This window comes from Pongo abelii, chromosome 7 (assembly GCF_028885655.2).
Source record: "Pongo abelii isolate AG06213 chromosome 7, NHGRI_mPonAbe1-v2.0_pri, whole genome shotgun sequence".
NCBI classification, from domain to species: domain Eukaryota; kingdom Metazoa; phylum Chordata; class Mammalia; order Primates; family Hominidae; genus Pongo; species Pongo abelii.
Window position 1 is genome coordinate 6,469,975 of NC_071992.2, and position 21,890 is coordinate 6,491,864.

Consider the following 21,890-nt stretch of genomic DNA (forward strand, 5'->3'; position numbering starts at 1 on the left):
TTTTTTGGTTTATGTCTTTTTGTTTTCCTTTACTATCATTTTATTGGGGTTTTGGGGGTCAAGAGAAAAGCATGTGCGCTCAGTCCACCAGATTTAACCAGAGGTCAAAAACCTTCCATTTTTATTGTCTAAATATTATTCAGTTAAGGATTCCCCCTCCCCATCTTAGTCCCCAGCTGCCTTTGCTGAATCTTTAGCGTCTCCTGCCACAGTTATTGCAGTAGTCCCTGACTGGCCTCCTTGTCCTGGACCAGTGATCTGCCCACGACCTGTCCCTCACACCTGTCCCCATGCCCCAGAGCCCACAGGACGGGGTCCAAGCTCATTAGCTTAGAAAGTACAACCCTTGGAATCATGTGAATTCTTTTTTTGTTGCTAGTCTCCTAACTTGTATTCATTCACTCAGTCATACAAATGGCGTATGTTTTCCCAAAAAGGTCACCCTGTTTGCTGCACTGTGCTTGAGTCTATGCTCTGCTTCCAGATGGAAGATCTGTGTCTTCCCACATCTGCCTCCTTGTCAGAGTTGAGTCTGGTGATCATCCCTGACCTGAAGCTTTCTCTGAACCATACTCATTATGCAACTTTTTGCTGCTTTTCTGCCTGGTTGTACTTCTCTTGTTACAATTACTGCACCGTATTCTTTTTTAAATTTGTACATTTTTGCAGATTTCTCTGATGCCTGGCTTAATAGAAGACAGTTGCCTTCTCATATCTGCCTCTGCATTCAGTGTATTGGGATACTGCATGTCATTTTGCTTCTGAAAACTCCACTGCATTGTATACTGAGGAGATAACGCGAGATGAGAAAGGAAAATCACATGTTAGTGTTGTTATAAAGATAGTATTGACTTTGCACACCCTCAGAAGGGGGTCAGGGACGCCAGGATGAGATTCACTACCCTAGTGTCACTTACCACACTGCGTAGACCATACTGTACCATGCAGAGGCACATATTTCTGAAACTTCCTTCATTCCTAATATATTTTGTAGAAATTTCTGTATCAATATGGATATGTGTTTTTTATTGCAGTATACTTTATTTTTTCGAACAACTGTTTGTGTGTTAGATGTTGAACGGTGATAGGCCTGTGAGGGATAGTTGGAGAGGTGAGTAGAGGACTTATTATAAAAACACTTAAACAGCAGATGAGTGAGAATATGCTGTAAACATAGGAGTGACAGAAGGTTTTTATCTGGGTTGGGAAGAAATTTAAGATTAATATTTCAGTAATGTATGAGTGAATTAGTAGAGGAGAAACAAACAGTAGGGCAGGAGATCATTTAGAAAGTCATAATTATTTAGACTTGAGTGACAGAATGCTAAGAGGAGATAAGGGTCACAGGAATCCAGAGATACGAAGCTGGACAGGAGAAATGGCAGGTGTGTCCACAGGGCAGGAGGAGGAGGCTTGGCAATGCGAAACATTGGTTACACACCCAGGCCTTGGGGCTGATGGTGGTGTCTGGACAGAAACACAAAAAGGACAACCCAATTTTGGAGGAAAGAGATGGATGTCCTCTGACTTCAATATCTTTACATCCCTTCTACCTCTAAATTATCTGTTTACTATTAAATGATCCATTTAATAGCATTTACTCATAGCTTTATGAGTACCATGCACTAATAATTTTGAAGTATGCTACAAGTCAAAAATTGTTGCATAAAAATTGTACTTCCTTTACCTGCCTCTTGCTTCTATTATACTTAAATACCAGATAGAGACGATTTGGGGAAGTTTGATTTATACTGACTTTTGTATTTGCTGTTGTATTTATTTTTTAAATGTCTGTTAAAATGACCTAGGTATGGATTTCTTAAATTGCTAATACATGTGCAGATTTAGTGCTGTGTCAATGTATAATAGAAACAAATACTCATTAGACTACCTTAATTTAATTATACAGATGCAGGACAGCTGGAGCACACATTGATGAATCATTGTTCCCTGCAGCTAATACGAATGAACACTTACCAAGCCTAATTAAAAAAAAAGTAAGTACATGATTTCAATGTAGATAATGGCAATTGGGAATTTATTCATTTTTATTTTTTACTTCTAGAAAATAAGACTTCTAGAAATATATTCAAGAGTTGTCTTAAATATGCTATTGATGATATTGTTCTTTTCACATAGCATTTTTTAGTGAATTACAGAGATTATTTTATCCTATGACTTCTTCGATAGCATTTGTAGGAAATGGAAAAGACTGTGGTCGGCCATGGGAAAACTAAAAGGTGCCAAGAGACAAGCAAACATTTAAGTGCTTTGGTAATTACTTCAGAATGAAGTTTGTTATATCTGTAGTCAAAATACCTGCATTCTGTTTAGCCAGATAAATCTCAAAAGTCCGACGGACCTACATCCGTGTGCAAAGTCATTTATTAGGAAAATCTGCTGTACAAATACAGTTGTCCTTCAGTATCCATAGAGGATCAGTTCCGGGACTCCCACAGATACCAAAATCCACTGATGCTCAAGTCCCTTATATAAAATGCCATAGTATTTGCATGTAACCTACACAAATCCTCCCGTATACTTAAGAAAAAATTGTTTGTAGAGACAGGGTCTTTCTATGTTGCCCAAGCTAGTCTCAAACTCCTGGCCCCAAGTGATTCTCCTGCCTCAACCTCCCAATTGGGATTACGGGCGTGAGCCACTGCACCTGGCTCCTCCCATGTACTTTAAGTAATTTCTGGATTACTTAAAATACCTAATACAATGTGAATGCTTTGTAAATAGTTGTTACACTGTATTTTTTTTTAAATTTGTGTTAATTTTTTTTTCTTTTGAATATTTCCAATCGCGACTGGTTGAATCCACAGATCTGGAACTTGCAGATACAGAGGGCAAACTGCAGAGTTAAAGACATTGCTTTCATTTGAGATTGAATTCACATTTTAACCACAGCCTTTTCAGCTTTCTATTATTTAAAAGTTCTAATTGTGATTTCTTTATCTGAGGATACTTTACCCTGAAACATCACAGCCAGTTTGTTTTCACATGAGATTCTCTGTTAGAGGGAGGATTTGATGACTTTCTCCAAACTGAACTACATTTCCTGTAGACTAGAGGAGAAATAACTGTGGACTTCACATTTCCTGAAAATAGTAAATGATATTTCTTCATTACATTTCATCTCAGACAAGCCATAGTTTGTCCATGCAGTGATGGATGAACTGCTTCAGTCTTACCTGATTATAGGTGAACAAGTGTTCAGCAGTCTCTGGACTCCCTGTGACATGCTAAAATCAAGTGTTTATTGTAAAAACACATCAGTAGTACATGCATATTTTCATTGTAAAACATTTAGTAAACACAGACATCTCTTTGATTGCCCTCCCTCAAAGTAAGCAGCTTTCAATTTGATGAGTATCCTGGGTGGCATTTCTTCAGTACATTACACACATGTACACACTCACACATGCATGCTTGATGTGAAGGGGCTCTGCTATCTTATGTGTATCATTTGGTGAGTTACCTTCTCTTCCCCAATTAACAATATGGTTTTGACCATTTCATGTCAGTAGCTTTGACTCTATTCAGTTTTCTGTATTGCATTATACGTTGTCACTGTGTTTTTCCAGTATTCATGTACTTTTAGTCACTGTCAGTTTTTGCTAAGTATATTACTTATGCCACATATTTGAGTTTATTTCTCCAAGTCAGATATCTAGAGATAAAATTACTGGCTCAGAATACATACACATTTTGATTTTAACAGTTCCACCAGTCATATACAAGATGACCTATTTCTTGGCCAGATACGGTGGCTCACACCTGTAATCCCAGCACTTCAGGAGGCCGAGGCGGGCAAATCAGTTGAGGCCAGGAGTTTGAGACCAGCCTGGCCAACATGGTGAAACCCCATCTCTACTAAAAATACAAAAATTAGCCGGACCTGCTGGTGCACACCTGTAATCCCAGCAACTCAGGAGGCTGAGGCAGGAGAATTGCTTGAACCCAGGAGGTGGAGGTTGCAGTGAGCCCAGATCGCGCCACTGCACTCCAGCCTGGGTCACAGCAAGACTCTGTCTCAAAAACAAAAACCTATTTCTTGATACTCTGACCAATATTGGATATTACTAATCTTTTAAATTTTTCCTAATCTGAAGCATTAATAACTGCTCATACACTTTACCACTTTAATTTTCGTGTCTAAAAACCTTCCTTTTCCTTCTCTTTTCCAAATGTAATTACAAATTAAACCCGACTCGAGGCCTTATTCTTGTGGGTCCTTGAGAAGGTTCTGTGCATCTGTCTCCCCCTCACCCTGTCTGCTGCCTGCCTACCCAGCTTGCTGTTCCTCAAGCGTGCAAATCGTGTTTCTGTTTCAGAGCCATTGCGTTATGTGTTCCCTCTGTCTGAAACATTCTTCCCCTAAAATTCATAAACATGACCCGTTTTCCAGCCTCTCTGGCTTTGTGCAGATGTTACTTTCTCTGTGAGACCTATCCTGCCACCCTTGTTTATACCAGCAATTCCTTCCCACTTGCGCCAACTATGCAAGTCTCTTTTCATCTGCAGTGCTGACTGGCTCCTCCTAACACACTGTAGTAATATGGGCAGTTTGATGGAATACACTTGGTAGAGAAGATTCACAGGACCCCAAAATAACAATGTGTCCAATCTGCACAGTACCTGAGAACCAGGGAGCACAAGGTGGAGTGTCTTCTTGTATACTGCTGGCCCTGAGCCTATATGAACCAGCCCCACTGGCAGAGCCTCCAGGCAAATCCTTCATCTCACTAATCGTAAACAATGTTGACAGGCCAGCACAATCTGTCCCCAAACTTCCCGGACCTGTGGCTATAAAGCACCACTGTCTAATTAATACATTTTGTGTCATGCAGGTACTTTAGTGAAAGCAGTGCAGGCCGGTTCCAAGCCTGTTGAAATGAACCTCCCAAGACACATACAATTTACTTATTTATTATGTTTATTTTCTGTCATTCCTTCCCAGCATGCCATCTCCATGATGACAAGGATCTTTCTAGGTTGCAAGACCAGCGCCTGACATATAGTCATGTTTTTTGTCAATAAATGAGTGAATAACTAACAGAGCAAGATCCCCAGTATAGACATTAGCCTTGAATAGCTGAAAGAAGTTCTTTCTATAAGACTGGAGCAAAAGAAGTTAGCTTTTACGTGGGTAGCTAGCTACCCATGTAAGCAAATATGGGCTGGTAGCTTCAAGCTGAAAACCAAGGAACCTAGACAGACGACTTAAATTTCCCTGGGGTCCTATAAGGAAGAAGTCAGGCATAAAAGTGTTAGTAAGTAAAATCGATGTGAAGTTCAGTATGTGTATTTGTGCTGATGGCCAGGCTAAAGACGGGAAGTCAATGGGCAGTTCCAAGAACAGAATGTGGGTAAGGCTGGGAATGTCAGGTGTGTTTCAAAGAAACATTTCCCCTCTCTGAGGATGGTAAGAGTAGAGTTAACCCAAGACCTTCCTGTGGATATCAGCCTGGGGTTTCATGTGTTTGTGAGTGTAGTTGCGGTTTTTGGGTTTTACTGGCTGATTGGAGTTACTGTGATTTAATGACAGTAGGGCAAGAATAATAATGGTTCTTTTCTTTGGTAATTATAAAATAGAAATTGTTTTATTACTGCATCATGGTCTTGCAGGGAGGATGATGTGAGAATAGTGCTACCAAGCAGGCAATGGGCTTGCTGCCCAACCCACATAGAGTCCAAGATCATGCCACTTGCTTTTGAGAGAAGAAAGGCTTTATTGCAAGTTGCCTGGCAAGGAGACGGGAGGAAATGCTCAAATTTGCCTCCCTGAGATGGGGGCTCAGGCAGTTTCATAGACAGAGAAAATAAAGTGTGATCTGATTGGATCTTGCAACGAGGTGATGCTGGGAGGTGTCATCTGACTGGGTTGTGTCACAAGGTGATGCCAGGGCTCAATCTTACTGGATCATGGATTATGCCGTCAGGTGTTTACTCCTTAATTTGGCCCCGTTCCTTGGTCTAAGTGCTCAGGTTCTGCCCATGGTTACATGCTTGGTTTACCTGGGCATGCTCAAGTGACGTAACTTGCAACTTCGGGGGCCATGGCAATTAAACAGTTCACCATTTTGATACACAAAGTTGAACTAGATTGGGCTGGTTTGGTGGTAACAATAGCAAAAAATTGAAAGAGACTGGCTAAAAACTTTCATGGAAACTAAGAATGCTAGGATCATGAAAATTTCTCACAAAGCATAATACAGAGCCTTTTATACAGTCTTTTAAATTCTGTCCATTTTCTTTATAACTGCACAAAAAAATAAGTATTGCCAATTCACATACAGTGCAAGAAACACCTCTTTCAGAAGTTTTTATTACTGATGTTATAAAAGGTATCAGAAATGTATGCGAAAGGGCTTTTTCTCCTGTCTTAAGCAGTTGCAATACAGCATTAATTTTTGTGTTCTTTTTGCACAGCGTAAATGTATGCAGCCCAAAGATTTTAATTTTAAAACACCAGAAAATGATAAGAGATTTCAGAAGAAATTTGAGAAAATGGCTAAAGAGCTACAACGGCAAAAAACAAGTCTAGGTAAGCTAAGAAATATAATACAGTTCTTTGCATTTGTGTCCATACACCTTGTTTAATTTGCATGATGACTAGTGGGGTTCAGGATGAGAGAGCTGATGAAGACTATGATAACTTTACTCTAGGAAGGAGAAAACAAAATGTCAGGAGCCTGCGGGAGACTTGACTGGGAGCCATAATAGAGCCATGCAGCTGAGCTAATCGACCACAGTCTTAACCATTCATCAAGGTGGTCGAACTTTTCATTTTCAGGAATGATTTCAGAAGAAAAGCAAACTTTGGCTAATAAGCCTTATTGAAATAAATACCTATTTATTTCTTCTTTGTATATAACTTCATATTTTTACCTAATTAGCCTTTTTGTTTTGTTACCCAGAATAGGCAAATCTTAGATGATACATTCTCTTAGTGATTTGGGAAAATACTTTAGAATATTATGTTCTATAACAAGATGTCTTAGAAAAAAATATATGTATTCTTATGTATATATATTCTTAAATAATATTTTTATATATAAGAATATTATGGGCTGGGCACGGTGGCTCACGCCTGTAATCCCAGCACTTTGGGAGGCTGAGGCGGGCGGATCACGAGGTCAGAAGATCGAGACCATCCTGGCTAACATGGTGAAACCCTGTCTCTACTAAATATACAAAAAAATTAGCTGGTTGTGGTGGCAGGCGCCTGTAGTCCCAGCTACTCCTGAGGCTGAGGCAGGAGAATGTCGTGAACCTGGGAGGCAGAGCTTGCGGTGAGCTGAGATTGCACCACTACACTCCAGCCTGGGAGACAGAGCAAGACTCCAACTCAAAAAAAGAAAAGAAAAAAAAAGAATATTATGAAACATTAGGATATTTTGTATGTTTTTGGTATTTCTCCTTTGCCTTTTTCACTGTCCTCTAAATTCAGTATTTCCTAGTAATTCTGACACACCATTGCTACAGATAAGCAATTATGGTCACTAGAAATAGGAAGCATTAATTCCTCTAGTTTTTGTTTTCTTTGTTTTAATCTGTGTTACTGTGTCACAAATTCTCTATTCTGTGTTTTGAAATTATTCAAATAGAATTGTCGAGATTTATTTTATTTATTTTTTTGAGATGGAGTCTTGCTCTGTCGCCAGGCTGGAGTGCAGTGGTGTGATCTTGGCTCACTACAACCTCCACCTCCCGGGTTCAAGCAATCCTCCTGCCTCAGCCTCCCGAGTAGCTGGGACTACAGGGGCGCACCACCACGCCCAGCTAATTTTTGTATTTTTAGTAGAAACAGAGTTTCACCATGTTGGCCAGGATGATCTCAAACTCTTGACCTCATGATCTGCCCGCCTCAGCCTCCCAAAGTGCTGGGATTACAGGCGTGAGCCACCACACCCGGCCAAGATTTATTTTAAATCTGTGATGATAATGCGACAGAACTGGGTAGAACAGTTAGCCCACATAGTGCTGCCACATAATTTTCCAGAAACATGGCCTGCATCATTTGTTTCATGCTCAGCCCTCCCGCTGCCTCTCCTGGTGCATGTCCATCCTTCCTTCACACCAGCTGTCTGGTCTTCATCGAAGCTCAAGCCAGAAACGTGCAATTGTACTTGACATCTCCTTCTTCCTGACACTAACCACCATCAAGACCATGGCCCTGCTTCTGAAATAGTTGTTTGACTTCTTCTGTTTTCTCCTTCCCTCCTCTCTCCCCTGATGCCGGGGTCATCCCTCCTGCACCATTGCAGCCACTCTTTACCCCACCCTCCACTCTCCTTACAGTTCATCTCTGTGCTGCAGTCACAATGGTGAAAACCTTAAATCAGAAGGACATCCCCTCCCTGGTTTAAAATTTCCTGGTGTCATCCCAAGGAAAAATATTCAGGATAAGATCCTGTATTTAACATATTCTCCAATTTACTAGGTCCTTTATGATCTGGACTTTCTTTCTAGCTTCATAGCAACATTGCACACTCTTCTATAGTTCTTTATACTTTTGTCACTTTGGCCTTCTTTCCTATGTCAGTGACAGTGTATTTGAAAATACTTTGACAACATGGTAATGATAGATACAAAATTTTCTTCTTAGACCAAATACGTATCGTAATTAAAAGCTATACATGTAAAGTATTAATGATGCAACTAATGTACATTTGTATCTTGTCAGAACTACAGTAAGGGTTATTGAGGCTTAAGAGTTGCAAAGGAGAATACATTAAATGATTGTTGGTACTTTTTGGTGGGGGTGAGTATGAAAGTTCTGAAGGGCTCTTTGAGTATATGCAAGGTAGCATTCCAGAAAAAACACAGCTCTGCGCCCACACAGAACGAGCTCATAACTGCATGGTTCCGGGACCATGCTGATCCCGCTTCATGTAGTCAGGTTCATGTCTGGCTCTGTGCATGTATGTGGAGGGTAGGAGCGATGGTTAATGGGGGCAGTTTCTGAAACCTGGGACAAGAAACAAACCAATAACTTCTGTGTCTCAGTCTTTGTCTTCAAGTGGGGATACTGATTTGGGTTTGGGTTTGAGGTTGGATGCACTAATGCATATATTGTTCTTAGCACAGTGCTTGGTGAGGGCAGTTGCTCAGCAGATGTGAGCCAGCAGCTATAGCAGCAGCGTCACTGCCTGTGGAGGTGGTGGAGGTAGAATATTAGCAGGAGTAGGTAATGATGTTGAAGGGGAAGAAGGAAAACGGGGTGTGGGGGGTTGTTCCTTAAAAGGAATCACATTGGTGAAGTATGAAGGCACTTTTTGATCTTAAAGTGGATTTTTTGTTTATTTTCAGATGGTGATGTACCTGTTCTCTTCTTTGAATCTAATGGTTCATTAATATATAGTCCCACAATTGAAATTAATAGTAGTCACCACAGCGCAATGGAGAACAGATTACAGGAGATGAAGGAGAAAAGGGAAAATCTTTCCCCCACCTGTAAGTAATTACAGTTTGTAAGATGAAAATTGTGCAAATAGGCAATTAAATTATGGTGGAAAGCTTCTTTTTTCTTTGCCTAGATATTTTAATGTTTCCTGATAGTAACACATTTTGACTTATTTCATGGCTGGCTTTGTTTTCCAGAAAATCTTATGCATCGTTAAGATTTTTGAAGCATATGTTGGGTGTATAGTATTCTTCAAGTTTAAAATCCTATTTGTTGTAGCTCCTTTGTAATTTCTATTATCTTTGGAATTTTTTCTTTCTTTTTTTTTAAAAAAAATGAATCATGTCTTTTTTGTTTGTTTGTTTGTTTTCTGAGATGGAGTTTTGCATTTGTCGCCCAGGCTGGAGTGCAGTGGCGCTATCTGGGCTCACTGCAGCCTCCCGAGTTCAAGTGATTCTACTGCCTCAGCCTCCCAAGTAGCTGGGCTTACAGGTGCCTGTCACCACTCCTGGCTAATTTTTTTTTGTTTTTTTGTATTTTTAGTAGAGACGGGGTTTCGCCATGTTGGCCAGGCTGGTCTTAAGCTCTTAACCTCAGGTGATCCACCCGCCTCGGCCTCCCAAACGGCTGGGCTTACAGGCGTGAGCCACCGTGCCTGGCTGTGAATCATGTCTTGTGAAGGAATTTGCTTTAATGTATCTAATGAATCAGTTTGTTTTTCATTGTTTCTTTTATCTTTAAAATTTTTAATTACTGAAGTGTAATTCACATTTTAATAAAACATTTATCAAAGTAGCTAATAGTAAAAGTTCATCTTGATACCCACCTAATTCTACTCTTCTACCTGGGGATAACCTGTATTTTAAGTTGATGTGTTTTTCCAGATCTGTTTCAGTATATCAGATATCTGTGTATACATGAATACCAAACCTGTGTATACGGGTTTGGTTTCTGTGTGGAGGTGTAATTTCTGTTTTACCTAAATTAGATAATGACATATGTATTATTATCCGCTTTGTTTATTTACTTAAGAGTATCCTGGAGGGTTTTTTTGCAGCTTAGTTGTTGTAGACCTATTTTTTTTTAAGATGCTCGAAGTAGTCTACAGCTTTGATATTGAAAATCTGTTGGTGGGTATTTTTTCCCAGTTTATTAGAAATTGTATTGCAGTTTTTATTCTTTTTTTAACCATATAGTTTGGGGGTTCTTGTTTTTCTATTAGGCCATTTTCCTTTCTCTAGATGTAAGTCTTTCCAGCTTTCCACCGTGACTTTTTACTGTTATAACCCCTGCATGTGCCTACGTGAATCCTTATATTTCTGAGTCCTTCATGTATTTCAATAATACTAATTCATACATGCAGAATTTGGTTTTTTAAAGATATAGAATCTCACTGTGTTGCCCAGGCAGGACTTGCACTGCTGGGCTCAAGTACTTCTGCCTCACCCTCTCAAGTAGCTAGGAATATAGGTGTGTGCCACGACCTCTGGCTTATTGATAGATATAGTCGAATTATCCTTCAAAAAATTTGGGCCATTTTATTGTCTCCAGTTGTTTACAAGAATGCCCCTTTCTTCATGCTTGGAAAACTGAATGGCATTAGCCTGTAGCCTTTTTCAATTGGAAGCTTGAAAAACTGGATCTGTTCTTTAAGTTACTTTTGATTAGAAGCAAGTTTAAGTGCGTTTTCATATTACTGACTATGACTTACTGAATGCAGCTTTTAATGTGATCAACTATTACCTGTCTTAATTTTATGTCCTTTGTCCATCTATATCAGTTAAAGTTAGTTTCGGCTGCATATAACAAAGACAAAAACCAGTGACTTAAAATCGATAGAATTGCCTTTCTCCGTCTTGCCTAGTTTAGAAGTAGGCAGTCAGGGCTGGGATGCCATTCCATGGTGTCTTTAAGAAACTAGGTTCCCATCTTTCTGTTGTGCCTGCCTGGCTTTTCTTCCAAAATGTGTGTGCCTCCCAGCTGAGCCATCTCCTTTTGACAGCCTTACCAGACATCTATCCAATATTCCTGTCTAATTCCATTGGCTGGAATGTGGTCATATGGCCACCCCTTTTGCAAGCAAGACTGAAATGTAGTCTTGACTGGGATGCATTGCTGTCCTGATAAAATCAAAGTTCTGTTGTTAAGAAGAAGTGAGAATGGACATTGAGGTAGATAACTAGCTGTGTCCCAGGTGGACATCCAAATTGTTTCAGTGTGCAATTATGCGTATAAACTAATTTGCCTTAAACTTTACTTTTTCTATTACTTTGCAATGTTAATTCTGCTACTTCACTGCATCCAGCACAGTTTAAAACTTAACTGAAAATTTTATGTGTGCTTCCCTTCCTTATCTTGGTTTATTCTCTTTTTTGCTGAAGTTTTCTCAGAAAAGTATCCTTTTGAGTCTCTAAAAAATATCTTTGGATGTGAGATCCAAACATTTGTTTTGTTTCTTGACTATTGTATGAACAGCCTTTGAAGATAATACTTACGACCTTATTTGTTAAGTCATTGACATCCTAAGTGTTTTCTATGAAACCTCTAGGATTTCTCAACCCAGCACAGCTGACATTTGGGTCTGGGTAATTCTTTGTTGGGGGCACTGCCCTGTGTGTGGTAGGAAGCTCAGCAGCATCCCTGCCTCTCCCCACTTACCCACTGCTCTCCCTCACTGGCGACATCCAAAAATGTGTCCTGACATTACCAAATATGTGCTGGGACCCCACGTCACCTCTGGTTGAGAAGCAGTGCTCTAGTTTTAGAGGTAACTATGATGAGCATCCTTGAAGAAAAAGCCATGACTATCAAACAAGAAGAATAGAACAGACTGGAAACGTTCACTTAACTCTGTTCAGCTTCTGATTAGATTCAGGCAAGTTGACTTTAAGATCCCTTCTAACTTTGTGACTGTAGGATTTAATAGAATCACCTATGATTAATAGGAGGACTTCCTGCTGGCTTCATCTGCTAAAAAATACTGAAATTTTATCTAATGCAGTGTCTTGGTCCTGTTTTTAGCTTCCCAAATGATTCAGCAGTCTCATGATAATCCAAGTAACTCTCTGTGTGAAGCACCTTTGAACATTTCACATGATACTTTGTGTTCAGGTAAAATTTTTATTTTCCTTTCTGTGATATATTTAAGTTTTGAGAATAATATGATTTTCTGATTTAGAATTTCATGTAGCAACTTCTGATGAGTAAAATAATTAGTTAGAACTAGAACTTCTAAGTTTCCCCCTGAAATTAGGTATTATAATAAAATTAAGGCATGAGTTAAACTTCCTTTTTGGTTCCTATAGGTTGTTTTCCCTAGGCATTTGCTTTCTTGCTACAGAATCCATTGCTTATTTAAAAAAATTATTGTGATCGTATATGAACTAATCTGTATGCAGTTTAAACTACGTAGAACTGAGGTCAGAGCTAAGGAAATGTTGTTTCACGCAATGTATAATTAACGCAAGGAACCTGTTATTGAACGGGGTCAGTGAAGTATGTAAAGATCGTCAATCAATTGAGGAGATAAATAGAGGATGTCTAATTACAAGCAGAAAGAACATTGGTAAGAATTAATGCAATTAGTTACATGTTACACACACATATTTTTTAATGTGGGAGCCCTTGTTTCACTTAGGATGATAATTTTTCATGGTCGTATCTTCTTTGTATCAAATTTCTTACACTTTTCTCATCTAGCCCCCAGTAGGGCCCAAATAAGTAGCAGTGATCCCTGAAAGTACTATGTTCGAAAGTGCTTGAGATGTTATGGAATATTTATTATGAAAGCCACAGCAATGACAAAGCGCAAGACAGCATCAAGATATTAGAAGTTTCAACCAAAGCCTCCTTTCAGTGCAGGGTTAATCCTTGTACTCTCACCTCTATGTGCTGGAATTATTTACCCATTTCTCTTAAACAGTCTCCATCTTTTTATTTTATACTTGTTACATTTATTTCCTAGAAGTTGGAAACAAGTGATAATAATAGCTAACATTGATTTCATTTTTGTTGTTGTAGGCACTCCTCTAAGTGTCTTATTCACTGTTATCTCATTTATTCTCCCATTAGCCTTAAGAGGTAGGTTCCATCACCATCCCATTTTGCCAGTGAAAAACCAGGACACAGAGGTCAAACAGCTTGTACAAGGTCATGTGGTTTGTGAATGGCAAACCCAAGCTTCTAACTTAGGCAGTCTGACATCACAGTTTACACTCTTAGTGACATGTCACATTGCTTGTCGGGTTTTTGAAAAGTGTGATAAAACATAAAACAATTTTAGATGCTGAATAAGATATATTCAGCATCTAAAATTAAAAGTGACCTTATTTCCAACTACTGCCTTGAAGACACACATGGTGCCTCCTGCCTACTGGGCTTCCCTCCCCTCCTGGGGCACAGTTGGAAGGGAAGCTTTGGTGATTACCTATGTTCTTCCTTTTTAAAGCAGAACTTTAGTGATTTCAGTCAGAGAGTTATAACACTTATGTTACCTCCAGATTGAGTGATTTCTACAAAACACAGGCCCTCCACCAGCAAGTGCTGAGCCCCTACTGGGGGAGCCAGCACAGGACTAGAGACTTCTTCATATTCATTCCAAAATGAACAGACCTCTAGTAGCTTATAGCATAGTGATGGGCAGACACCCACGTAACCACGGGGCAGTATGATGCATGATGGTGTGTAGCAGAGGGGGCAAGCAGAGCGAGGAGACCTGGCAAGGGCAGTGGGAGGGTCCCAGGGATGTTGACAACCCAGGTGGGTTTTGAAGGATGAATTGTATTTACCCAGAATAAAGTGTGGAGGAAAGGGCAAGGCCCGGAGGGTACAGAGGAGTATAGAATTTTCAGGAGGTAGCAGCAGCTTAGCATTACTCTCAGGAAATGAGTAATCTATATAAGAGTTGAAACATTAAGGCCTACCAAATGGCTCACTTTTGAATATAAGTGTGATACAAGGACTTCACTGGAAGACAGGGAAGGTAAAGGTGAGCTATGTTCATTGAGGGAATGTTTCATGCAAGACTAGAACTTTCCCTAGACCTTACAATAGTAGTTCTTAGGTTTTAGAATTATTGATCTCCTGGAAAATTTAGTGACAAACTATGGATGCTCTTTCTGGAAAATGTGCACGTGCATATGGAAATTTGCCTAAAATTTTTAGAAGTTTGTTACCTCTCTTCTCTATCCCCACCACTATCCCATACACCCATCAAAGCCCAGGTTCTCTAGTTAAAAATACTGGCCTAAAATGTCCCCTTAAATGGAAATGAGAAGAACTCACATGTGGTTAATAGTCTTCTTAACTAATAGCTGTACTTTAAAAGTATTTTTTTATTGGTCAACTGAAAGTTGAATTTAGAATAATTTAAACCACTTTTAAAAGTTAGCTCTCCGTTAATGTTTTCCAGGTGAATCCTTTGCTGGTGGCTTACACTCCTCTTTTGATGATCTTTGTGGAAACTCAGGATGTGGAAATCAGGAAAGGAAGTTGGGAGGATCCATTAATGACATTAAAAGTGATATGTGTATTTCTTCACTTGTATTGAAAGCAAATAATACTCATTCATCACCATCTTTCACTCACCTTGATAAATCAAGTCCTCAGAAATTTCTGAGTAATCTTTCAAAGGAAGAAATAAACTTGCAAAGAAATATTGCAGGTAAAATAGTCACCCCTGACCAAAAGCAGGCTGCAGGTATGTCTCAGGAGACGTTTGAAGAGAAGTATCGTTTGTCTCCTACGTTATCTTCAACAAAAGGCCACCTTTTGATACATTCAAGACCCAGGAGTTCCTCAGTAAAGAGAAAAAGAGTATCACATGGCTCCCATTCACCTCCGAAGGAAAAATGCAAGAGAAAGAGGAGCATCAGGAGATCTATCATGCCGAGGCTGCAGCTGTGCAGGTCAGAAGGCAGCCTGCAGCACGTGGCAGGACCTGCGCTCCAGGCTCTTAGCTGTGGGGAGTCTTCATATGATGACTATTTTTCACCTGATAATCTTAAGGAAAGGAATTCAGAGAATCTTCCTCCCGAATCTCAGCTGCCATCAAGCCCTGCTCAGTTCAGCTGCAGAAGTCTTTCTAAGAAGGAGAGAACAAGCATATTTGAAATGTCTGATTTTTCCTGCGTTGGTAAAAAAACCAGAACAGTTGACATTATCAGTTTCACAGCAAAAACCATCTCCAGTCTTCAGAAAACTGGAAATGGTGAAGGCCTTGCAACTTTGAGTTGCTTGACTTCTGAGGAATCCTCTGCCCCTGAAGAAGCCCTAAGGTGTTGTAGACAGGCTGGGAAAGAAGACGCATGCCCAGAGGGAAATGGCTTTTCTTACACCATTGAGGACCCCGTTCTTCCAAAAGGACATGATGGTGATTTAACTCCTTTGGAAGGAAACCTTGAAGAAGTGAAAGAAGCGGTTGGTCTGAAAAGCACACAGAACAAAGGTACCACTTCCAAAATATCAAACTCCTCTGAAGGCGAAGCCCAGAGTGAACATGAGCCATGTTTTATAGGTGACTGTAACATGGAGACGTCTACAGAAGAAAAGGAAAACTTACCCGGAGGATACAGTGGAAGTATGTGAATCTCCTTTTCCAAGTCACCTTTGCTAAATAAACATGTAACAGTGCATCCATATTTTAAATTTATCACAACTTTTTCATAAATTATTTCCCCATTTACCCCTCTTTTTACTTAAAGAATGTGCATTTGATCATTCCAATGATAAACTCTTTAGGAATAGATGACTTGCTGCCTTGTGGAACTTCTAGACTTATTGGTCAAGTCTGTTATGAATCTATTTCTCCAAGACTTTCCCTTCTTATAGGTCAAAAGGATAAGTAGTCCAATTATGAATAACTGAGGGGAGTGAAGTCTTTTTCCTTATTCCATTGGAGTCTTGCGCTGCAGTGTGTGTAAAGATGCATACAATAGAGAGTTTTTTAAAACCTAGGTTCTTAATAGTGAGGCTATTTAAAGAAAGAAATTAAGGTAGCTTAAGCCATCGATTGTATCAAAGAGAAAGTGTGAAAAAATAGTTTTAGAAATCTGTTATCAGTATTGATTTTTGAAGAAACTTTGGTCAGTGTTAACTATGAAGGAACATTTAAACATTTTGCTCATTTGTAACAGGCCTTGTTTGACTTGTACTTATTTTGCTTGAAGCATCACTTGAAAAGATTTATTCCTATTCATAATTTAATTGTAACTATAATAATAAACGATATCGTTGTAGCAAAAGTCACAACAATAAAAAATTTTGCACTTCACAGTTATAAGTACAAATAGGTTCCAGCAAACAAAATTGAAGAAATCTTCAACTTTGACTGCCTTTACCTAAAGATTAGGTTAAAATTTGACTAAGAACACATTCACTCTGCATGATTTCTCTGCTCTACAAATGTTTTAACTGCCTCTTTGAAGGTGGAGAAGTCATGGTAGGGTTTGAAATCATCACAGACGTGTTACATACCTTTTCCTTGAGTATACACTCCCCAAAATTGTTTCACAAAAAGAATGAAAATAATTTTGTATATTTTTGGCCTGCTGTTTATATCTTGGCTTTCTGAACATATATTAAATTTGACAAGAAACTGTATTTTATGTTCCATTAGCCTTAGTATGTGTTTTCAAAATATTTATTTTAAAATGTTGACTCAAAAGTTAATATAAAACAATAGATGTGTAAAATTCTTTGGTAGTTAAGAATATCCTGTTCTAAGGTTAACATTCTCCATCTTTCCAGTTTTCACCTTGTGTATTTTTTAAGCTTTTGAATAATAATGACATGCAAATGTAAATTAAGTGGGAAAAAGCTGGTAGCAAACAGTGGGGTATGGCCTAAAATCTGCGTGTTGTCGGGAGTGTGCTAGTCCTCGGAAGCAGGTGTGTTATGTTCTAGAACACTGCCCCCTGTGTCGACAGCCTCCGGGGGTGGGGGTAAGTAGAAGGGGATGAGGGGCCAGCACTAGTTGACCCATGGCACCCTGGTGGAGATGGAGAGGTTTTTTCGCTCAGTGGTGCAGGCCATCAGGCAGGGGTGTCCAGGCAGGGCCCGGGTGCAACAAAACATTCTGTGTGCCCTAGTGTAAGAGGATCTTCTAGAGTCATCTGCCTTACTTCATGCCATTACAGAGAGATGGGAAGTCATTGGGTTCTAGGACATAAAAAGACCTACATGTTGGCTAGCCTAAATCTAACCCTTTTCTTTTATAGTAATAAAGATTCATCAATGTTTTAAACTGTCCACTGTCAGCCCCCTGGGACTCAGGTAAACCAACTCTCTTTGGGAATCTATCTTAGAAGATGAAACCATAAAGCCTTCAGTTTCAGTGTCAGGGATGCACACTCTATATCTGGTGAAATTGTGGAGGAATGAAAACTTCTGTACAGCAAACTGCACCTCCAAATCTTTAATGTCGAAATAAAGGGCTTTTTTCCATTTCTGTTTTCAGTTCACTTTTACTCGTTGCTGTTGTCAATATCTAAGATACAGAGTAAAAAAGATTTCAAAAACAAGTTACAAAGAGCTTCAATACATTAATAGAATGGGAACTGAGCGAGAAACAATTTTTTTTTGTTTGTTTTGTTTTGTTTTGTTTTGTTTTTTTGGAGACGTAGTCTCACTCTGACGCCCAGGTTGGAGTGCAGTGGCACAATCTCAGCTCACTGCAACGTCCACCTCCCAAGTTCAAGCAGTTCTCTGCCTCAGCCTCCCAAGTAGCTGGGATTACAGGCACCCGTCACCATGCCCAGCTAATTTTGTTGTATTTTTAGTAGAGATGGGGTTTCACATCTTGGCCAGGCAGGTCTTGAACTCCCGACCTCATGATCTACCCGCCTCGGCCTCCCAAAGTGTTGGGATTACAGACGTGAGCCACTGCACCTGGCCAACAATTTTGTTTTCTAAAATCTTTAAAATCATTAATTTTTTTCTTTTTCTTATTCTCTTAATTTTATAAACAGTACACAGATACATTCCCATTGTAACAAAGATTGCTAAGAAGACTAGAATTTCCATCTCCTCACTTGCCTCTTTTCATTAGTTCACTTCCTAACTAATGAAAGACATGCACCCGTTGTGTCTCAGGTGCTCTTCAAGTTTGTGGGGACATAGAGAATGAAGCAGTGTGCACCCTTATAGAGGAAGGCAAATAGTGAATAAGTGTATAACAATGTCAGCTAGGAAGCAGTTAATGATCAAAAAAAAACAATAGTGCATTGGATAGATAAGGTGACCAATGAAGGCTTCCCTGAGAAGGTGACATCCGATCACAGGCCTGGGGAGGGAGAGGGAGCGGGAGCCTGTCACTCTGTCAAAATCCATGTTTCAGCTGGAGGTAACAGCAGGAACAAATGTCCTGATGGAGAAAAATGCTTGCAGGAACAGCAGGGAGGCCAGTACAGCAAGGACTTCCTGAGCCGCAGGAAGGAGGTTGGAGAGGGGTAAGAGCCAGAGCTTTGGGACCCTAAGTCTCTGACAAGGCGGACAGCTGTTTTGTTTTGAAGTGTGATGAGAAGCCATTGGGGCTTTTGAACAGGGGAGCAACCAAATCTGATTTAAGTTTTAAATGTAACCGTGGACACTGAAGAACAGACTGTGGGCTGGAGTGTTTGTCTGCATGAAGCAGTCACTGCCAGCAGTTTAATATTTCCTTCCACACATTTCTTGTGTGTGTGTGTGTGTGTGTCTGCAAGCATACAACTGCAAATAGATATTTTAAGAGAATTTTTTGCATACATAGAATTATATTGCCTTAAAAATTGCTTTTTACAAAGCAGTATGTCATATATTTACATATTGGTACCAGTAAATCTTCATTTTTTAATAGAGTCTATAGGTAGGGTCAGCACAATTTTTCTGTAACAGATCAGATAGTAAGTTTATTACACTTTGTGGGCAAAGAGACCAAATTGAGGTATGTAGGTATGCATGTAGATGATTACATAATGAGAAAAAGACATTTTCCATGAAATTTTTATTGACGACACTGGAATACAATTTTTTTGTAATACAGGTCTATTAATGAGAAAAATAAAATAATTTGTGAGGGGAGGAATAATAACATTTCATTTAATTGGAGTTCAGACTGAGTGCTCCCATCACCAACATGGATTGCAAATGTTTATTAAGGCTGATTTGTAATAAGATAGATTTTACGTATTTCACTTTTGAAAATGCCTTTTCACACAGACAGATACTGCTGATTTGATGTCAGTCCATAATTAGATAATTTGCATTGAGCATCTTCATTGCTTAGAAGACACTGATGGAATTCTCTTAGATTCTTCTCTCGATGCCTGCTTCTTAGCATGTCCTTATATTGCAGATTCATCACTTGCAATTGAAAAATAGGTTGAAGCGCCTCAATTGTGCAGTTAAATGGGTTTTGAAATAGGAAATTCCGAACAAGCATGATGGCTCACGCCTGTAATCTCAGCACTTTGGGAGGCCGAGGTAGTTGGATCACTTGAGGTCACGAGTTCAAGACCAACCTGACCAACATAGTGAAACCCCATTTCTACTAAAATTACAAAATTAGCCAGGCGTGGTGGCACATGCCTATAATCTCAGCTACTTGGGAGGCTGAGGCAGGAGAATCACTTGAACCCAGGAGACAGAGGTTGCGGTGAGCCAAGATCATGCCACTGCACTCCAGCCCGGGCAATGAGAGTGAAACTCCATCTGAAAAAAATAAATAAATAGGAAATTCCCTTTGCTCTTGCACTCAGTCTGAAAAGTGCTGCTGTAGTTTGGGCTCAGGAAATATGTCCACAGCCAGTTTGCATGGGAATGGAGATCTTTCTTCTTGTTTTAACCTCTGACAGCACAAGAGAGAATTGTTGCTTATTTGTGGAAATGTGTCCCACCTGACCCTTGGCACTGCCAATCACAGTTCTTCAACCACCGGAAGTCAGTTTGAATTGCCAAGTAGTTAAAGCCGATTGGTCATCCTGAACTAGTGCACAGCTTGGCTCCTAGTTGCTTTTCACGAAGGAGACACAGTGGTCCGATAGGTGCCGTGTGTTCACTAGCAAAAGCAGAAAAGTCCTTCCCATACCCCACTTGTCCATGGGTTTGATACAGATTTTCTTCTTTGCTGTGTGTGATGGATTTTTACGTGTCAGCACCTTGTACACATGTGTTGTGAGCTTATCTGAGCAATTTGGTCATGTCCAACTACCAGGGTCTTGTTCATCGATAATAGTCACCAGATGTTGGAGGTCGATGATGGTTAACTACTCTTCTACCATCTATCTACCTGATCTTGTTGAAGGCAAGTCTCAGAAAGACATTTATTAAACATTTATTGGCAAGCAGTTAGGAAGCGGTCCACAAAAGTGACCAATATGCTGAAGGCCCAGTTCTCTGTCCTTTAGTGCAGTGTCCATACCTTATCTGAAAGGTTTGCTGGAGGCAGACAACATTCTATGGGCAAGTTTCTGCAAACTTGCACTCAGCACCAGACCATCGTGTATCCTTTGACCCTGTGGTTTATGATAGGGTCATTTAGGGATTAAGCCTTGGATACCACCCCCAGGGATACCAGCCACAACTCATACTAGATGTTTATGCTCTGTTATTTGTGGGTATTGGGTTCCCCTGCAGTATTTAAGCCAATTCAGTGTTCTTGAATCCATGAATTTAACCAACAAGAAACTATTTCTCACATCCATTATGCTGATTAACAAGCTGATGATGTCACTGATAACCACTCATTTTTGTCATCCATTTTGGCTTTTAACAAAGTATCTAATATTGGTCTGGAGGATTTACAGGAGTTGGGGTTTTTTGTTGTTGTTTTGAGATAGGATCTCACTCTGTCACCCAAACTGGAGTGCAGTGACATGATCGCAGCTCACTGCAGCCTCAACTTACTGGGCTCAAGTGATCCTCCCACCTCAGCATCCTGAGTAGCTGGGACTACAGACGCAGGCCGCCACACCTGGCTATGTTCCCCAGGCTGGTCTCCAACTTCTGAGCTCATGCAGTCTGCCCGCCTCTGCCTCCCAAAGTGCTGGGATTACAGCTGTGAGCCACTGTGCCCAGCCTATGGTATAATACATTTTGCAAATTCTGAGCATTCAAGAGGAACTGTGAATTACTATTGTCGCAAATAAATAGATAGACATATATTCATTAAGTATGTTAAATTGTTGTACTTTTGACTCTTCAAATAATTCACAAGTGTATTAAGAACCCTCTGTCCCATAGCCTGCTAGCCTAACTCACTGGGGCTGCAAAACTAAGCAATCCTAGCAACTAGATGTGGGTTAGTCAGTCTTAACAGAAGGCTATTGACCACTTAACTGTTTGGTTGATTCATTGATTCATTTACGTATTCATTTTTTATCAGTCAGATGTTTACTCCGTATCTACTATGTCCAATGTATAAACAGTGAGAGGTAAGGTTAATAGAAAGCTCTGTCCCTTGCTTTAGAGAACTTAGCTAAGTAGGGAAGGTACAGTCAAG

At 39.8% G+C, this 21,890-nt stretch overlaps 1 protein-coding gene across 8 annotated transcripts in view; it reads left to right on the forward strand.

Annotated features, from left to right (window-relative positions):
- The window catches only part of MCPH1 (microcephalin 1), a 237,460-nt gene that overhangs the window by 23,600 nt on the left and 191,970 nt on the right, over positions 1 to 21,890 (forward strand). For all 8 annotated transcript variants that reach the window (XM_054561156.2, XM_054561157.2, XM_024251035.3 and 5 more), the window contains 5 exons: positions 1,910 to 1,997; positions 6,439 to 6,553; positions 9,322 to 9,465; positions 12,437 to 12,526; positions 14,826 to 15,992. In XM_054561156.2, the coding sequence (XP_054417131.2) occupies positions 1,910 to 1,997; positions 6,439 to 6,553; positions 9,322 to 9,465; positions 12,437 to 12,526; positions 14,826 to 15,992 (1,604 nt within the window). The remainder of the gene's footprint in view (positions 1 to 1,909; positions 1,998 to 6,438; positions 6,554 to 9,321; positions 9,466 to 12,436; positions 12,527 to 14,825; positions 15,993 to 21,890) is intronic.